A 20,216-nucleotide genomic window follows, 5' to 3' on the forward strand; every position below is an offset into this window, starting at 1 on the left:
AATCCGATTAATCTCCATAGTTTGACAAGACTTCTGCACCATGGACGCGGAAAACACTCGTGGGAACCCGTTTAATTTCCATAGTTTGACAAGGTTTCTACGCCTGACCGCGAAAAACTCTCATGAAAATCCGATTAATCTCCATAGTTTGACAAGGCTCCTACACCATGACCCCGAAAAACTCTTGAATTTGAACCCGACTAATCTCCTCTGTCGTGGCCTTTGAAAATGTTTGTTGTGAGAACCGAAAGGGTCTGAGAATACGGACCTAATAAAGGGGCTATTACACTGGGCAAATTTTCCGCGGATCTTCAGTGAAACCACGATTTCCGCTGGCGTGGTTCTCAGATTTCCGTGGTTTTCTGACGTGTCCACGATCTTCCAAAGCTACGGTAGATTTCCCTGAAGGACGACGGTATTACTCACCATCATCATCATCAGCAATAACAAGAAACAAATGAGAACCACGCTAGCGGAAATCGTGGTTTGACTGACGATCCGCGGAAAATTTGCCCAGTGTAATAGTCTCTTAAGTCGCCCTGGAAACACACCTGCGTCAGAATCCCCACCAGCAGCTCGTCGACGTTGTGGTCAAAGCCGGCGCTCACCTCTATGAACTTGCACTCGTAGGTGGTGGCCAGCGTACGGCCCTCTGGCGGGGGGAGAGAGAAGCCGTGTTAGTCTGTGGTCCTGTTTCCCCGGTCTAATCTTTTCCGTATCGCCGCAACATGAAGTCATAGAAGTGTCTCCGTAGTGGTCATAATTATAAAAAAGCCGTGTTAGTCTGTGGTCCTGTTTCCCCGGTCTAATCTTTTCCGTATCGCCGCAACATGAAGTCAAAGAAGTGTCTCCGTAGTGGTCATAATTATAAAAAAGCCGTGTTAGTCTGTGGTCCTGTCTCCTCGGACTAATCTAATTTCCTCTTCGCCGCAAAATGAAGTCAAAGAAGTGTCTACGGAGTGGTCATAATTAGTTTTTTTTTATCTTTTTTCTATATCTTTCTATCCATCTACCTATCTACTATTGATTTTTCTATTTTCTCGGCCTGACCTTTACTATTCAACGCAAATTATTCCTCCTGACATCAAACCAAAGAAGCGTCTAGTCACCATAATACCTTTTTTTTCTCTCTTTTTCTCTATTACTTTCTATCTATCTACCTATCTACTATTGATTTTTCTATTTTCTCGGCCTGACCTTTACTATTCAACGCAAATTATTCCTCCTGACATCAAACCAAAGAAGCGTCTAGTCACCATAACATTTTTTTCTCTCTTTTTCTCTATATCTTTCTATCTGTCTATCTACTATTCATTTATCTATTTCCTCGGCCTTACCTGTTCTGTTCGGCGGTAATTATTCCTCCCGACATGAAACCAAAGAAGCGTCTAGTCATCATAATTACCTTTCTTTTCTCTCTCTCTCTCTCTCTCTCTCTCTCTCTCTCTCTCTCTCTCTCTCTCTCTCTCTCTCTCTCTCTCTCTCTCTCTCTCTCTCTCTCTCTCTCTCTCTCTCTCTCTCTCTCTCTCTCTCTCTCTCTCTCTCTTACTCTTCCTGTTTGTTAGTTTGGCTCTGTATTCCCGTCTTTCTATCCTCCGTCTGTCTGTCTGTCTGTTTCTGCCTCATTCTCTTATTTTTTGTCTCTGAATGTCTTTATTTATCTCTACTATACATTTCTGTTTGTCTGTCTATTCAAATATCTATCAATTTATCTATCTATCTATCTATCTATCTACTTTACCTGCCGTGGTGACGACTCTGGTTCGCTCGAGGTCAGTCTTGTTCCCGACGAGGATGACGGCTCGGTTGGTGACGTGCCCGAGCGACCATACTTTGCCGAGCCCCGTGGAGGCCGCCTTGAAGCTCTCCCTGTCGCTGATGCTGTACAGGACCACCCAGCCGTCAGCGTGGCCCTCCCGCTGCCCACGGAGAGAGAGAGAAACACACTCTGTCAGCTGTATGAAAGGAGACTAAAGGGGCTCCCGAAATTGACCTCTCTTTCGGCCTCCTTTTTTGATTCTTTTTTTTTTAGGAGCAGCGAGTAGCGGGCTTTTTTTTATTATTGCTTCCTTTTCTTGTGCCCTTGAGCTGCCTCCTTTAATGTAAAAAAAACAAAACACTGGGCAAATTTTCCGTGGGTCTTCAGTCAAACCACGATTTCCGCTGGCGTGGTTCTCATATTTGCGTGGTTTTCTGACGTGTCCACGATCTTCCAAAGCTACGGTAGATTTCACTGAAGGACGACGGTATTACTCACCATCATCATCATCAGCAATAACAACAAACAATTGAGAGCAACGCCAGCGGAAATCGTGGTTTGACTGAAGATCCACGGAAAATTTGCCCAGTGTAATATCCCCTTAAGAGACTGTTAAAGGGATGGAGTTGCAAGGACGACCATGTAGTGGATATTTGTCTTTCGTTTCCTTTTTTTAGTTCTCGATGCGTCTCATTTTGTGGTTAAATAAGCAAGTGAGAAAATTCAGGGCGTGATTTGGAGAGACACAATCACCGTCAACCGTAATTAAGTGTGTGAGGGAGACAATTAGAGTGCTGGGTTTGCAAGGTATAGCATGTTACGGGTGTCTTTTTCTTTCTTCCTTGCTATTATATTCTTTGTGCAGCTCTCGATCTGTCCTCTTGGGGGGTAAAAGAAAAAAAGTGACAAAATTTTAGGCCTGGTTTGGATTTGCGGGTCCCCAACACATATATCTTTCTCGTATTTCCAAGGCGTATTTCTTTCTTTCGTTCCTTTATGTATCTCGATCTGTCTCTTATTGTGATTAGAGATACAAGAAAATATTAGGCCTAGTTTGGATTTGCGGGTCCCCAACACATATTTCTTTCTCGTATTTCCAAGGCGTTTTTCTTTTTTTCGATTCTTTATGTATCTCGATCTGTCTCTTATTGTGATTAGAGATGCAAGAAAATATTAGGCCTAGTTTGGATTTACGGGTCCTCGAACGCTCCAGAAATTGGCGTATTCTTTCTTTCTTTGCTTTCTTTATGTAGCTTTCGATCTGATTACTTGTGTGGTTAAAGACGCGCGTAAGAAAATTTAGGTATGATTTGGATATGCGGGACCTCGAACCGTTTCAAAAATACACAGCAAAAAAAAAAATAATAATAATAATAATGCTGGAAGTGAAAAAGTTACATTCGTCGGAAGGGCAGAAAGACTGAAGGAAAGAGGATTAATAGTTCCAGACATCGCAGTGAAAAGAAAAGAAAAGAAAAAGTGCTAATGGTTGCGTAAGGTTGGTTGCAAGTTGGCGGGATTCACAGCTCCCGGAAACGTTGCAAAGAGAGAGGAATGGAACTGAAACGTTGCGAAAGAGAGAGGAGTGAAACGTTGCGAAAGAGAGAGAGGAAATGTAACGTTGCAAAAAAGAGAGGAATGAAACGTTGCGAAAGAGAGAGAGAAATGAAACGTTGCAAAGAGAGAGGAATTAAACATTGCGAAAGGAGAGGAATGAGACTGAAACGTTGCAAAAGAGAGAGAAGTGAAACGTTGTGAAAGAGAGAGAGGAATGAAACGTTGCGAAATAGAGAGAGGAGTAAAACGTTGCTAAAGAGGAATGAAGAAAAACGTTACATACACCACACAAAGAGAAAATGGGAAGCGATGGAAAATACAAACATCGCTACGTAGAAAAAAAAAAAAACCTCGTGCAAAAGATGAAGTGCGTGTCGGGTTTTGGGGTCCATGGAAAAGTTAACAGACTTCGGCGGTGAAAAAAAAATGGAGGGAGAAGAGAAAACGAGATGAGGAGGAAGGAGAGGAAAAAAAATGATAAACCGTTGTGGAAAAATATATTGTAAGAGAAAAAGGTGCGTGTTGGATTTGCGGTCATTGGGAAACTTATAGAAATCAGCAGTGTACAAAAATAAAAATAAAAATAAACGCGGGGAGGAAAAAAAAAAAGATCAGAGAGATGAGAGAGAATACGACAAAAATGAAAATAAGTTAAAAATCGTGATGGAAAAAGAATTTGTAGAAAAGAAAAAGGCGCATTTGTATTTGCGGGTTCATTAAAACTTACACACGTCGGCAGTGAAGAAAATGGGAAGGGAAAAAAAAATGCGAAGGTAGGAGAGAAAATAAAAAAAAGTTGAAAATCGTGTTGAGAGAACAAATGTACAGAAAAAGTGCATTTGTGTTAACGGGTCCATTAAAACATACAGACATTGCAAGTAAAAATAAGAATAGGAAGTAAAAAAAAAAAGAGATCAAGAAAATAACGAAAAAAAAAGTTAAATCGTGGTGGAAAAATAAAACATACTAAAAATAAAATACATTCAGATTTGTGAGTCCATTCAATCTTACACACATCGGCGCCTCGGTGGTGAAGGGAAATGGAATATAAAAAAGAGAATCCGTTCCAGGAATCGACGTGCGGGAGAGACATAAAAGACGAACCGTTGACTTGAATCTCGTGTTCGTGTCGAGGCGGCGTGGGCGGCGGAAGGGAGTGGCGCGCGCTGATAGTCCTGCGTGACTCATTACTCTCTCTCTCTCTCTCTCTCTCTCTCTCTCTCTCTCTCTCTCTCTCTCTCTCTCTCTCTCTCTCTCTTCTTCTCTTTTCTCTTGTTTTTCTTTTTTCTTCTCCTTTTTTCTTTTTCTTCTTTAATTTTCTCTTCCTTTTCTCTTTTATTTTTTTATTTTCGCTCTTTCTCTTCTCTTCTCTTCTCTTCTCTTCTCTTCTCTTCTCTCTCTCTCTCTCTCTCTCTCTCTCTCTCTCTCTCTCTCTCTCTCTCTCTCTCTCTCTCTCTCTCTCTCTCTCTCTCTCTCTCTCTCTCTCTCTCTCTCTCTCGATTTATCCATTTATCTCTCTCTCTATTTATCTGTCATTCGCTTTCTCATATTCTGCATTAAATATTTTTCCTCTTCCTTTGTTCTGCCTAAAACGTATTGTACCATTCTCTCTCTCTCTCTCTCTCTCTCTCTCTCTCTCTCTCTCTCTCTCTCTCTCTCTCTCTCTCCAACAACAACAACAACAACACGAATAGCGATAATGACGATGGCAGAAATGAGGATAATAGATTATAATATTAACAAACAGTTCTGCGTATCAAGAATTCCAGGAAGGCAGGATGGAGGGATGGAAGGTCGGCGGCAACGTCCATTATAAAAAAGAAGAGAGAGAGAATGAAAAAAAATAGACAGTGAGCTTGAAAGAAAACTGTGTGTGTGTGTGTGTGTGTGTGTGTGTGTGTGTGTGTGTGTGTGTGTGTGTGTGTGTGTTCGTCGCTGCGGTTAATTAAGACGGCTTACTAAGGATCTTCTCGTAACGTTTTTTTTTTTTTTTCTTTGTTATCTAAAGGCGATATTTCCGTTTCAGTGACTTTAAGAGGATTTAATGAACAGCGGTGCAAGTGCGTGTGTGTGTGTGTGTGTGTGTGTGTGTGTGTGTGTGTGTGTGTGTGTGTGTGTGTGTGTGTGTGTGTGTGTGTGTGTTCGCCTTTCCTTATTTAATCTCTTATTTTCTCAGTCACTAATTGGAAGAAGAAAGAAATAAAATACCAATATTTACTATTTATATCCCGGAGAGGTCTAATCAACAGCGAGATTAACCTCACTCCGAGATAATTATAATCAGTTTTCATGCAGCCGCGTTACGTAAGTTCTTATCTTTAGACCCAAGGGAAGAAGAAATAACGCAGGTGCTCTGTTTAATGTCCTAACTTGCCGTCGTTATTTTTTTATCTCAGTCATGTGCCACTAACTTCCGCTAACTGGTATATCTTCCCTCTTTCCTTTTTTTCTTTCGTTTCTTTTCTGTATCTAATCTGACACTAATCTGTACCTCCTGTTTTGCCTGTTTTTTTTTATCTCGTCTCGCACAAATTTATGGATTCTGTCTTTCTTTTCTTCCTAATATCGTTTGTCAGTAACCTCTACTAACTGTCTTGGCTTCCTTCCTTCCTTCCTTCTCTCTTTTCTATTTCTTTCTTTCTTTTTTTCTTATCTCGTCTGTTTACCGCTACTGCCTTCAATCTTTTCCTTCCATATTCTGTCTTACACTACCTTGCTTTGTATTGCCTTCTTTCCTTCCTTCCTTCCTTCCTTCCTTTCTTTCTTTCTTTCTTTCTGTCTTCCTTATCTCGTCTGTTTATTGCCACTGCCTTCAATCCTTTCCTCCCATATCATGTCATACACTACCTTGCTTTCTATTGCCTCCTTGCCTTCCTTCCTTCCTTTCTTCCTTGCTTCCTTCCTTCCGTTCTTCCATCCCTCTCTCGTCTACTTACTGTCTTCAACTCCTTCCTACTATATTCTGTCCTCCACTAACCTGCCCTTTGTGTACTGTCATGCCCTCTGGATTCATTTATCTCCTTTGACACTAAAACGCCTCACTTCGTTGTCTCCCGTCCTCCCTAATATAGTCTTGACACTAACATGCGTACCTGCTCTTAGCTTACTCCCGTGTCTCCCTTCCTTCCTCCTCTCACAGCAACTTCTGCTCTCGGCCTTTTCTTCCTTCTCTCCTTACCTCGTTTGGCGGGAAGTTTTGTTTACTTTCTGATATCCTCCAAGACGCAAATTTACTCAGTCCATTTTTCTTTTTTTCTTTCTTTTAAGACCACAAATCTCTGCTCACAAGTCTTGTCTTCCTACTATGTTTATCTTGTTTAATTTTTGCTTTTTTTTTGTGTGTGTGTCAGTTTTTTTATTAGTGTCTTGATACTCCTTTACTTAGTCCAGTCGTCATTTATTTTTCTTTCGTTTCACACTTCAAACCTCTGCTCACTGCCTTGGCTTCCTTCCTTCTCTCTTTATCTCGTGTAACTTTGGCTTTTTATTTATTGGTATTTGTTTTTGTTTACTCTCCTGATAAACACTGACACATCTCTCTACTCAATCCAGTTTTCATTCCTTTTTTCTTTCGTTTCACACTTCAAACGGTTTCTCACTGCCTTGTTTTCTTTCCTTCTTTCTTTGCCTCATGTGACAGTAGCTTTTGTTTACTTTCGTGATATATTTTGACGTCAATCACTCAATCACTCATCAGTCCAGTTTTCATTCCTTCTCTCGTTTCACACTTCAGACCTTGTTTTCCTTCTCTCTTCGCCTCATGTGTTAGTAGCTTTTCTTTACTGTCGTGACATCTCCTAACACCAGTCACTCTTCAATCTAGTCTTCGTTCCTTCTTTCTGCCGTGTCACCCTTCCTTCATTATACTTCGCCTCTCACTAACCCGCACGCTAATCCCAACTCATTCCAGTTTTCATTACTTTTTCCTTCCTTTTCATCCATTAGTCCTTCGTCTGTCACTGATCTGCCCTCACCCCTTCTGTTTTAGCCTGTCGCTCTCTTTCTCCTTTTAAAACATACTAGACGCAGCACAGGGCTCACACTTTTGCTCCTTCCTTCCTTCCTTCCTTCCTTCCTTCCTCCCGTCTTCTGATGATTCACTTATAGGCTGGACTCAACGCAGGCAAACTTGATAAGAGAGAGAGAGAGAGAGAGAGAGAGAGAGAGAGAGAGAGAGAGAGAGAGAGAGAGAGAGAGAGAGAGAGAGAGAGAGAGAGAGAGAGAGAGAGAGAGAAAGGTAAACACAGCAGGCTAATTCTCATCTCCTTCACTTTCCCCGTTCACTTCGAAACACACACACACACACACACACACACACACACACACACACACACACACACACACACACACACACACACACACACACTGACCCAATTTGCACCCTGTTACACCGTGTTTTTCTTTCTCTCGCGCATATCCATTTTGAGCTAACTTTTTAATTGGGTTCGTAACGTCATTAGGGAGATATTGATGCAGCCCATGGGGAACTTTGCAGCAAATGCGCCGACCACTCTACACCGACTGTTAATACTGACTCTTGATTAACCCAATAGCTGCGGGGATCATGTTTCTTAAAGGCCCCTCTAAGCGAGAAAAATGAGAAAAAAATCATCACTCCCGCAAACCATTTCATAATATATTTCAATGCATTCGTGATCAGTTTATGCATCATCTATTTTGAGGGGTTTATATCATGGCAAAAATATGGCCTGTCGCTGGTACGCGGTTAAGGTTCATGTGCCTAATCCTGTCAGGCTCCCGGTACGACCCATTCCGAAGGCCACAGAGAAGATTAACCGTTTTTTTGTGGGTGAATTTACAGTTTCATTGCGCTAAGATCGTGTAAGACTATCACCAGGATCACAAAACAGTCCATGAAAAGCACGCTAAACTTCTACGAGAGTCTAACTTCTTCCAACTCCTTCTAACTTCTAACTTCTATGAGAGTCTAACTTCTATGAGAGTCTAACTTCTATGAGAGTCTAACTTCTACGAGAGTCTAACTTCTACGAGAGTCTAACTTCTATGAGAGTCTAACTTCTATGAGAGTCTAACTTCTATGAGAGTCTAACTTCTATGAGAGTCTAACTTCTATGAGAGTCTAACTTCTACGAGAGTCTAACTTCTACGAGAGTCTAACTTCTACGAGAGTCTAACTTCTACGAGAGTTTGACTTCTTCTACCTTCTTCTTCTAACTTCTACGAGAGTTTAACTTCTACGAAAGTCTTTTGAAACAGGCGAGAGAACTGTGTGTCTGTGTGTGTGTGTGTGTGTGTGTGTGTGTGTGTGTGTGTAGCTATAGAGGTAGAATACATAAACCTGTTGTGCAATACGTGATATATATGTGTATGCAGACTTTCAAATGTCATATTACGTATACAATAAAAAAAGAAACTGTATTTATGTGTACAGAGTTAGGCTGATACCAGTAACTTGATTAATGTGTGATGTTGACAAGCAAAATATCAAATGCATGTGTTTAATTTATGTATGCAGAAAAAATATGTATATGTATGAGTGTGCAAAGCTAGGTTCCGGTATGTTATGTTGTATACTATGTGATATATGTGTGGGATAAATATAGTGCTGAACTTATGTAAAGGGAGAAAAAATATATTTACTTCACATGTGTAAAGCCTAGAATGTATTATGCAGTACGCCAAATGTGTTACGTTAATGTTTAATGCATATGAATAAAAAAGAAAGTGTTTTAGACCAACGCATGATTTTTTCAACGTCGTGTTAGTATTTCGCAACAAAAATGTGGCTCGTTTGACCTTTTTAACCCGTTCCTCAAGGCCTGGTTAGTTAGTTTTGTTGATCTTGTTTTGTTTTGTTTCGTTACTGTTATATTTTTTTTATTATTTTGTTATTTTTTGTTATTTTTTTTTGTTATTTTTTTTTGTTATTTTTTGTTATTTTGTTTTGTTTTATTTTGTGAATTTGTTTTTGTAATTTAGTTTTTTTTTTGTTATTTTGCTAATTTGCTTTGATTTGTTATTTTGTTTTGTTAGTTTGTTTTGTTTTATTTTGTTAATTTGTTTTTTTGTTATTTTATTTTGTTTTGTTTGTTATTTCACAAATGTTTTGTTTTGTTTTTGTTATTTTGTTATTTTGTTTTGTATTGTTATTTTCTTTTGTTTTGTTTTTGTTATTTTTTATATATTTTATATTTTTTTATTATATTGTTTTGTTTTTATTTTGTTTTCTTTTGTTATTTTGTTTTGTTGATAAAATAAAATAAATATATTTTATATCACATTTTACGTCTGAGTCTGTAATGTCGCCTGAACTCTAAACAAATCCAACACTTCTCGACAACTTCGTCCCAAACATTGAACCAAAGTGCCGAACCAGCCACATGAATGTTAATAAATAATACTTGATATAAATACGACGTTTAAAAAATAAACAAGTCCTAGGCTACGACACCTAACTTGTATTAATGCATGATATAAGTGTGTGCCCTATTATAAGTGTGTCCACTGTGTCGGACTGTATGATACATGAGGAGAAAATATGTATCTTGCCTGTATAAAGTCTAGGGAACATCACTTCGCCGGTTGTATAATGCCTGATATAGCCTAGATGTGTGTGGTCAGAATTCAGAGCGAGTTAGATTTGTGTGTGTCCGATAGAAAGTATATATTTATCTAAGTGTACAAACTATTATATATGATGAAAGAGACATTGATGAAAGTCTGAATTGTTTCTCTTTCCACAGTCTGACATTATTCCCTTATCGCCTTTAGAATAGCCTTGGCATTAATGTAATTTTATCTGTTTGCTTTTACGATATTTTGTTAGTTTGCTTGCTTCCTTCCTTGCTTAACTGTTTATTTGTTTTCTTCCTTCCTTCCTTCCTTTCTCCTTTCCTTCCTTCCTTCCTAATGTTTCTTTTCTTTCTTCTGTTTTCTTTTCCTTTCTTCCTTCCTTTCTTCCTTCCTTCCTTCCTAATGTTTCTTTTCTTTCTTCTGTTCTCTTTTCCTTTCTTCCTTCCTTCCTTTCTTCCTTCCTTCCTTCCTAATGTTTCTTTTCTTTCTTCTGTTCTCTTTTCCTTTCTTCCTTCCTTCCTTCCTTCCATCCTTGCTTCTTTTTTTTCTACTTTTCTCTTTTCCTTCCTTCCTTGCTTCCTTTCTTTCTACTGTTATCTTAGCCTATTAACCTTTCTACTTTAAAGGGATTTATACAGATGAATTCGATGTGACCTTAAATTTAGTGGCTTTGGCTTAAGTTATATGAGGTTTTTATATCTTGGCCGGTGTAATATCGGTAAATATATCAGTTCAATGACGAGGAAAAAGAAAATAAGAGGAGAGGAAAAGAAACAATAATTTTCACAAGGATTACGCGGAGAAATGTTATATATTGTTAAGAAATAAATCAGTGTTTCTATTTCTATGTGGTATCAATGAATATGGAGAAAAAAAAATCGAATATGTACGCTGGAGTGAAGAAAAATATCATGTCCTCTCATATAGACATTGATAAACACTGTACTACATATTGTTGATGTGCCAAATAAACTCAATACTTTCATTTCGACGCCATAACAATCAATAGAAGAACAAATAACAGCCATTAAAGAACTCGAGGTAAGGAGACACTTCCCAATGTTCCAGACCAGCGTTGCCAAAGTATCGAACCCACCACATTCTAATATTCCGATTTCTGACCCATAACGACCATCAATAATCAATGTCTTAAACGGTAACCTTAATTGAACATCGTTATTTGTGTGGGTACGAGAGAAGAGAGTCAGAAACCAATAAATGCAGTGTTCTGAGTACGAGAATATGGCAACGTTGACCACTGACCTCTAGCGGCGGGGGGCGGAAACAGTGATACAAGTCAGTTAGCCAAAGGAAGAAGGTGACGGCGGGTGCATGGAAGAAGGATACTGTGACAAGGAGGTCCTACAGTGTGTCCCAAGGTCCTGCAGGATATTGAGTGCCTCCTTGGGTCAGCCTCACGGGTTTCAAGTGGACGAGGAGGTGGTTAGGGGGCTGGGTGGTGGTGGTGATGGTGATGGTGGTGGTGGTAGTTAAGATGCGAGGTGGTTGTCAACTGTGAGTGGGGAGGAGCTGAACGTCTTGGTGAGTAGTTATCTCTTATTCTTTTTCTCTTTTTACGTTCATCAATCTAGCTATTCTAAATTCCTATCTATATACATGTTTTTATCAGTCTATTTATATCTATTTTCCTGTGTTCATCAGCCTTCTTGTTTTCTACCTATTTTTACGTTTATCAATCAGGTCATAGTTATCTACTTCCATGTGTTTGTCAGTCTATTTCGGGGCGTAGTTAGACGGCTCCGAAACCCTTGACATGAGCGTTACGAAGCATGGTGGGAGGAGTGGACGGGTGATCGTTTGTTGGGCTCTCAGAATAGCGAAGCTTTTCCCCGAGCGGCGTTCAGTGAGTCGGGTTCATCCTGGGTTTATCCATGTCGCTTGGTGTTATTTAGCGAGCAGCCCGGCGAAGAGGCTAACAAGAACGCCCTATCCTCGCCTCATTAGTTATATCAATAAACTAACAACCCCACTCAAGCCTAACGGATAGTAACATATCGTTGTATAGAGAAAAACGAGCAATCATCGCCTCGTTAGTTAAAGATCTACACTAACAGAACCCCGCCTGAGCCTAACGGTTAATACCATATCGCTGTAAAAATAACTAGCAATCATACCATATCGCTGTAAAAATAACTAGCAATCATCGCCTCGTTTAAGAAATATTCATAAACTAACAGAACCCCGCCTGAGCCTAACGGATAGTATACCATATCGCTGTAAATAGTGACAGGAAGACCAAGACAGCGCACTGCTTAGTTAGTCACTCGTTTCACATACATTGAAGAAGCAAAAATGACAATACAGAAACTTTGGATGATGAGAGAAAAAAAAGGAAAGAAAAAGAGGAAAACAACAGGCCCAGACAGGGGAGAATTACATAACGGAGTGCCGCTACAAAGGCGAAACTCCCGACCGTCAACTCAACTCGTATTATTACAAACTATGTGCGGCGTGAAGACTGACAACTGAGCGTCTGGTACAAACTTTCTCATTCTTGCGAGTGGAGGTGAGATAATTAAACACACCGTTCGCTTTGTTACGGCATTTCTCATTCGTTTTTCTGTCTTTTTTTTTATTAACTTGTCTTATTTTTCTCATTCCTCCTCCTCGCTAATGTCTTGTAGTGCTTGGATATAGAAGGCATGGGAGAGGGATGACTGTGTTACCATTGAAAGTGAGTCAGGTTATTAGGCTATTATATATTTATGTGATGTGATGTGATGTGTGTGTGTGTGTGTGTGTGTGTGTGAGGGAGGAGAGGAGGAGGAAGACAAAGGGAGTGAAGGTGGAGGGGACGAGAGAGAGAGAGAGAGAGAGAGAGAGAGAGAGAGAGAGAGAGAGAGAGAGAGAGAGAGAGAGAGAGAGAGAGAGATTTTCATATTAAATTAGGAAGGGAACTCTAATGTGGTGTTGGTAGGCGCTTAGCTTCCTTCCCCGCGGAGGCTTGGTAACTCAGGCACGCCGTTAAGTCTCTAGTCTTTAGGGAGCAATTCATAGATATTTATTGATGTTAGGGAGAGAGGAAGGAAAGGAAGCAGTAAATTAATCAGGTAGGGCGATGCTCCCGTTCAGCGACCCCCCCCCCCCCCACACACACACACACACAAACAAACACCATAATATAGTAGACATTATCCATTGACAAAGGCCTGTAATTTCCCCGTTTCAGGTGTAGTGTGTAGAGTGTAGCCAGTTTAATCGTCCTCAGGAACCCACGATTTTTTTTCATTCAGTATTGACCAAGGTGCGGCTAGTTCAAATACAAATATGCCGATCTTAATTTAAAAACATTACCACTAATTAACTGCCCTTTCGTAACACCATCCACCCGTAAATGTAGAGTCACCACGGCCTGTTCCCTCTTCTCCCATCGTCATATCATCAGAACAGTAACGCCCGTAGTGCTGTTCAGTGTTTTTTTCGTCAGGCATCAACTTGGACCCCATGCACGGTTTGCCCCTGGTTGTCGTGCCTAACTAGCGCCTAACCTCAGTGACGCGGCTTGACGGAGGTGCAGGCAGCGTATGGAGCATTAGCAAACAACACATGCTGCCGCGGAGTGAGAAATGAAGCCAAGGGAGCGGCGACAAAACGATTTGCACTTGTTCACGGAAAAGTATGAGATTCGTGCAGTGAATACTTTTTGGGTGTAGCGTTCAACATTCACAATCGTGCAGCGTGGGCGACTTAACACTCAAACGGTCCTGATGATGGCTTTCTTGGGGGCTGATGGGTTTCGACAAAATGAAAGAAAGGTACAATGGAGGATGCCAAAACTATATAGTACCAGAACTGAGACATAGACTATAAAGGAAGACATGGAAGACTGCAGCACAATAGACTCACTCATAAAACATACACTCGCTTTTCACCGCAAGACCCGAATGCTTACAATTCCGCTTGATTCACTTCCCTCCTTGCACACTCGGCCTCCGCTTCCCCTCCCCTCATCAGAAAACATATACACACTAACTCACTACAACATGCAAAAACTAACAATTCCACTTGATTTACTTCCCTCCTTTCACACTCGGCCTCCGCTTCCCCTCCCCCCATCAGAAAACATATACACACTAACTCACTACAACATGCAAAAACTAACAATTCCACTTGATTCACTTCCCTCCTTGCACACTCGGCTCCCGCTACCCCTTCCCCCCTCCATCCATCAGCCAAGTCACTATCTATGAGTGTTATGTATCCACCAACCTTAGTGTCATGCGCACGAAAACAAACAGAAGAGGGCAGAGAACTAAACTAAACTAAACTAAACTAAGTGGTCGGAGGCAAACAACTTCATGAAACAGACACTCGCTCAGCACAGACGTTCTTGAAACACACACACACACACACACACACACACACACACACGCTCATCAGGACAGCTCGTCATCAATCACCCGTGCTCACAAAGCGGTTGATGAGTGTCGCCTTTAACTCCCACCCAGCGATGCCAAATTATCGTACTCAGCGCAATGCGTTTTCTTAGTTTCTGGTCGATGACTATAGGAAAAATGAACGAAAACCATCAGTATTTAGCAGAATCAACGATGACTTTTAATTTTCTATCGTTGTTTGTGTGGTTACGACAGTCTTGGCGCCTAAAAACAATGAATACAATGTTCAAAGTACGACAGTTTGGCAACGCTGCTCCCCCCCCCCCTCCATGCCATCCTACCCCTCCCAGCCCGGCGCGTCGGTGAACAATGGAAGAGAACGGAAAAATACGGTGCAGCGGGGCGGTATACGAGTGAAGTGGAGGCCGAGTGTTTGAGAACCCGGAAATGCAACCAGTGTGTGTGTGTGTGTGTGTGTGTGTGTGTGTGAGAGAGAGAGAGAGAGAGAGAGAGAGAGAGAGAGAGAGACGCATGATGGGATTACATGATTGCAGCGACGAATAAACACACGGAGGAAGGAAATGGGGAAGGAAGGAATGTAGGAAGGAGGAAGGAAAGGAGGGAATGGTAGGAAGGTAGGAAAGAATTAAGGGAGGAATACAGAAAGAAAGGAATAATGTGGTAGTGCTGTGTGTGTGTGTGTGTGTGTGTGTGTGTGTGTTGTTACGTGACCAGATTACAACAACAAATGATGGAAGGAAGGAATAGAAGGATAAGCATAGAGGGAAGGAAAGTAGGAAAGAGGGAAGCAAAGGAAGGAAGGAAGGAAGCACAGAGGGAAGGAAAGTAGGAAGGTGGTAGGGGGAGGAAGGAAAGAAGGAAGGAGAAGAGGAATAGGAGAAAATATAGAAACAAAACAAGAAGAGCAGAATAGGTGTGTGTGTGTGTGTGTGTGTGTGTGTGTGTTGTTACGTGACCAGATTACAACAACAAAGGAAGGAATAGAAGGATATATAGAAAGCAAACAAAGGAGAAAGGAACGAACAGAGATGCATGCATGTGTGTGGGTGTGGGTGTGGGTGTGCGTGTGCGTGTACGCGTCGCTACCCCCGCGGCAGGTGTAATTGGGCGTCGAACGAGGAATGGCACTAATTAGCAGCAGGTTGCACGTGTGACGCCGTGTTTTGGCGAGGCTGTGATCCTGTTAATGAATCGTGGCCTCTAAAGGAATTATTCATGTGTGTGTGTGTGTGTGTGTGTGTGTGTGTGTGTGTGTGTGTGTGTGTGTGTGAGGCCTCTCGGTGGGTCTCTTGCATAATATCGCTTTGGGCTGGGTGATAAGCGTGTTGTTGTTGTTGTTGTTGTTGTTGTTGTTGTTGTTGTTTTGTTCTTCTTCTTCTTCTTCTTTCCCGTTCTTGTTCTTGTTTTTGTTCTTCTTCTTATTTTTCTTCTTGTTTTCTTTCTCTTATTCTTTTCTTTTTCTTCGTCTTTTCTTCCTTTTCTTTTTCTTCTCCATCTTCTTCCTTTTCTTCTTCTCCATCATCTTCTTCTTCCTCATTCTCTTCTCGTTCCTCTTGTTCTTCTTCTTGTTCTTCTTGTTCTTATTCATGTTGCTGCTGCTCTCTTTTATTATCATTGTTATTGTTTCATATCCAGGGTTTAACAAGGAAGGGGTTCGCCAGTGCTGCGCGTGTGTAGCTCCGGCAGCAGCGGGTCGTTTGTTTGTGTGATATTTTATTGTCCGTTGTTTCGTGTATTTAGTTGTTTGTGTTGGCGCTTCAGTTTCCGAGGCTCAGGGAGAACCAAGTTAAACAAAGCGGCGGCGGTGGTGGTGGTGATAGTGGTGATCGTGGTGATGGTGGTGGTGATGATAGTGGTGGTGATAGTGGTGGTGATGGTGGTGATGGTGGTGGTGGGCTGAATGCTGGGCTGGCTGGATGTTGCGTCACTTCCCCCATCACCACCACCACCACCACAACCATCATCACCACCACCGTCACCACTACCAGCGTCATCACCACCACCACCAATACAATCACCGCCTTTATCATTACCATTTCCCACTATACCACCACCAAAACCACCCTCATCCCATCCTCCCCCCCTCCCGCACACACCCACAAGAAAAAGAAAGGGAAGGGAAGGGAAAATGGAAGTGAGGGAGAGTGAAAGAGAAGTCAAGGAAGTGAAAAGGGAAATTAGGGAAGGGAGTAAGGAAGGAAGAGAAGGAAAAGAGGAAGGAAGGGAAGGGAAAAAGGGAAGGAAAGGAACGAAAAAGGGGAAGGATAAAAGAAAGGAAGGGAAGGAAAAGAGGAAGGAAGGGAAGGAAAAAAGGAAGGAAAAGGGGAGGAAGGGAAGGAAAAGTTGAAGGAAGGGAAGGGAACAAGGGAAGTAGGGGAGGAAAAGTGGAAGGAAGAGAAGGAAAAAGGGGAAAGAAAAAAGGGAAGGAGGGGAAGGAAAAGGGGGAAAGAAAAAGTTGAAGGAAGGGAATCGAAAAAAAGGGAATGAAAATGGGGAAGGAAAAAAGGGAAGGAGGGGAAGGAAAAGTGGAAGGAAGAGAATTAAAGGGAAAAAGAAAGACAGGGATGAGGAAAATGAGGGGAAGTGAGACAAAGGCATCATTACACACCATCACTGCCATCACCATCACCACTATCAACCACCTACACACACACACACACACACAATCATGGAGGCCTCGCTGCAAGGAACAAAGAACCTACATTCGGATTTATTTTGCCGTTTCTTAAAATTGCGTGGCTTTACCAACACCAGAGAGAGAGAGAGAGAGAGAGAGAGAGAGAGAGAGAGAGAGAGAGAGAGAGAGAGAGAGAGAGAGAGAGAGAGAGAGAGAGAGAACAAGCGCCCGAGGGATGAGTGTGTATCGCGTGAGGCCAATTTAAGGGGAATAGTACGATAATTTATTTTTTTCTCTGTTTCCTGTTGGGTCCGAGGATGGTTTGCGTGATTCCCTGATGATGAGGAGAAGGAGGAGGAGGAGGAGGAGGAGAAAGAGGAAAAAGAAGGATACCACTTTTCCGCTTTTCTGGTGTGATTAAAACCCAGAGAGAGAGAGAGAGAGAGAGAGAGAGAGAGAGAGAGAGAGAGAGGGGGGGGGCTAGGGCGGGGCGAGATGAAGCGTGAACGGAGTGGAAGGAACAGGCAGGGAAACGGAGGAGGAGAAAGAGAAGGAGGAGGAGGAGAAGGAGGAGGAGGAGGAGGAGGAGGAGGAGGAGGCTTTCAGGTGCAAGTCATGGAAAGTCAAAGGCGTCACGTAGGAGATGAGGTGAGGCCCAACACGACCTCCTCCTGCAATTCCTTCTCCTCCTCCTCCTCCTTCTCCTCCTCCTCCATGTAGTTTTTCCTTGCTACATGTTTTTTTTTCTTTCCTTGGCTGGAGGGATGGGGGGGTGGGGAGGAGCCTTCGCCTTTGCTGTCCTTCATCTTCCACCTTTGATTAGATAGTGTAGCTTGTCACAAACAGCCTCGTAAGGGCCATCAAGTCTGCTGTTGTTTGTTCTTCCTTTGTGAGCCTTTGTGTTCATCCTCTGCTTCCTTTATTCCCTCTTGTCTTCTTGTTCTCTGTCTTACTTCTCTTGTATTGTGGTTTTTCATTCTCTTCTTTATTCTTTTCCTTCTTTTTCTCTAATTTTCCTAATGTATTTTTGGTTATTTTTTGCCCTCCTCCCCCTCCTCCTCTTCCTCCTCCTCCTCCTCTTCCTCCTCCTCCTCCTCCTCTTCCTCCTCTTTGTTCGTGTATGTCTTCTCGTTTTTCTGTCTCTTATTTGTACTTGTCTAATTTTCCTCGCTCCTCTTTCTCGCTAATGTCTCTCTTTTGTTTTACTCTTCCTCCTCCTCTTTATCCTCCTCCTCCTCCTTCTTGTAATTTTATTGTTATTGTTGTTGCTGTTGTTGTGTCTCCTGCTGTTATTTTTCTTTTCCTCGCTGATTTCCTCCTTTCTTCCTTTCTTTAATTTTCTTCTTTATACCCTCCTTCCTTTGCTCCTCCTCACTCCCTTTTCAAAACCTTCCTCCAGCCTCTTTTTCTTTCCCTCATTTCCTCTTCCCTCCTCTTAACCTCTTACATCATCCTCTTTATGACTTCCTGATGTACCCAACTTTTCTTCATACCCTTCCTCCTCCTCCTCTTCCTCTCCCTCCTCCTCCTCCTCGTCCGGTTCCTATTCTTTGCGTTCTCTTCAAGTTCTCTCCATCTCCTAACCATGTCTTGCTTCCTTACGGCTGTCACTCTTCAATTTCCATTTCCACATCTTCGCCCTCCACCCAAAAGTTCTTGCCTGTCTGCCTGCCTGCTGCTGTCGCTTTCAGAAACTCCTACTGTGAAGGAAACCCATTGGGACTGTCTGGGAAAGGGTGACGAATAGAGGGAACCGAGAGGAGGAGAAGGAATGGAAGAAACTAAACGGATAATATTTAGCGTGAAAGGAAGCATGTATGAGCCTGAAGGAATAAGAAGAGGTGGAGGAATGAAGGAAACTATAAGAGAGAGGAGAAAAGAGTGATGAGAATGGGAGGAGGAGGCGGAGGAAAATAAATCATAAGAAGGTATTTAGGGTAGAGAAGATGAGAAATAAGAGAGAAAGAGATGGTAGGGTTTTATATGACTGATCGGAAAAGTAACAAACAGATGGGAAACTAAACTAAAAACCGAACTAAAGGAGACCAAGACGGCCGACTAAGGGGCATTGCAAGACGAGGTGGGGAAGGATAAAGAATGAAAAAACAGAATAAGAAGAAATAAAACCAGAAAACGGAGGAACCAGGAAAGAGAGAGTAAAGATAGGAAAGGGAATAGAGGAGAAAGGAAGGAAGGAAGGATGAATGGGTGACTCAAGGACTCAGGATACTCACGGCAATGGCTTGAGTGATGTCTTGTAGGTGAATGAAGACCAGCTCGGCCTCCTCGCCTTCAAGAGAGACAGACACGCTTCGCTCGGTGCTTCCCTCGTCAGTGCCTGCTTGAGAGAGAGAGAGAGAGAGAGAGAGAGAGAGAGAGAGAGAGAGAGGGAGAGGGAGAGGGAGAGGGAAAGGGAAAGTTAATGCATTTCTTCATCAAAAAGTGCATAGATTTTTTTTTACTGATATGTATTCCGTCAACTTACTAATGGTTGGACTTAATTTGCTGAGTGATTTCCGTGTGTGTGTGTGTGTGTGTGTGTGTGTGTGTTTATGGGGAAGAAAGGGAATAGACATAAAGGAGCGGAAAACAAAATAAAGGAGATAAAAGGAGAGGGAAGAGAATGAAAATATTGGTTAAGAAAAGAAAACGAGAGAACGGAAGGACAGGAAAGAAAGAGTAAGGAGGTAAAAGGGAATAGAAGAGAAGACAAATAAACGGAAGGAAGAGGAAAGTAAAGCACGGGATGAAAGAGGATGTAGGAAAGAGAAGGGAAGGAAGGGACGGAAGAGAGAAGCAGTGTACTGGAAGAGAGAAGGGAAGAGGAAGAGAAAAATTAGAGATGAATAGAAATCGAAGTCAAGGAAGGTTCTTAAATGGTAGACTGAGGAAAATAATGCACCAATTGAGAGTGGATGAAGGAAAGGGAAGGGAAAGGGATGGAAAAGGAAAGGAAAGGGAAGGGTAGGAATGGAAAAGGAAAGGAGAGTACTGAAAGAGAGAAAAGAAGAGGAAGGAAAAGAATGAAAAGAAACAAAAATGGTTGGAGGAGAGAAGTTATACACGTAATGAGAGAATGAAGAAAACTGAAGGAAAGGGACGGAAGACGAACGCAATGTAGTGAAAGATAAGACCGAAGAGGAGGAAAGAGGAAGAAAAATAAAGAAAAGAAACAAAAATGGTAGGAAGACGAAAGTACTGCACAGAATGAAAGGATGAAGGAAAAGAAAAAAGGGAAAGGAGAGAAGAGAAAAGCAATGCACGGAATAAAAAAGAGAAAATGAGAGGAAGAAAAAGAGCAGAAAGGAGTAAAATTCAAGGTCAGTTTAAGGTCAGAAAAGTTTGCAAA

The 20,216-nt window shown here is 41.9% G+C and overlaps 1 protein-coding gene across 3 annotated transcripts in view; it reads right to left on the reverse strand.

The window, feature by feature from the left end:
- Window positions 1–20,216, reverse strand: part of LOC126996484 (serine/arginine repetitive matrix protein 1-like) — an 88,937-nt gene that overhangs the window by 2,283 nt on the left and 66,438 nt on the right. For 2 of the 3 annotated variants that reach the window (XM_050856985.1, XM_050856984.1), the window contains 3 exons: window positions 19,102–19,208; window positions 1,742–1,919; window positions 552–652 (listed from right to left, as the gene is read on the reverse strand). In XM_050856985.1, the coding sequence (XP_050712942.1) occupies window positions 552–652; window positions 1,742–1,919; window positions 19,102–19,208 (386 nt within the window). The remainder of the gene's footprint in view (window positions 1–551; window positions 653–1,741; window positions 1,920–19,101; window positions 19,209–20,216) is intronic. The other variant, XM_050856986.1, reaches the window with a different exon arrangement.

The sequence above is a fragment of the Eriocheir sinensis genome, chromosome 10, assembly GCF_024679095.1.
Source record: "Eriocheir sinensis breed Jianghai 21 chromosome 10, ASM2467909v1, whole genome shotgun sequence".
NCBI lineage: Eukaryota > Metazoa > Arthropoda > Malacostraca > Decapoda > Varunidae > Eriocheir > Eriocheir sinensis.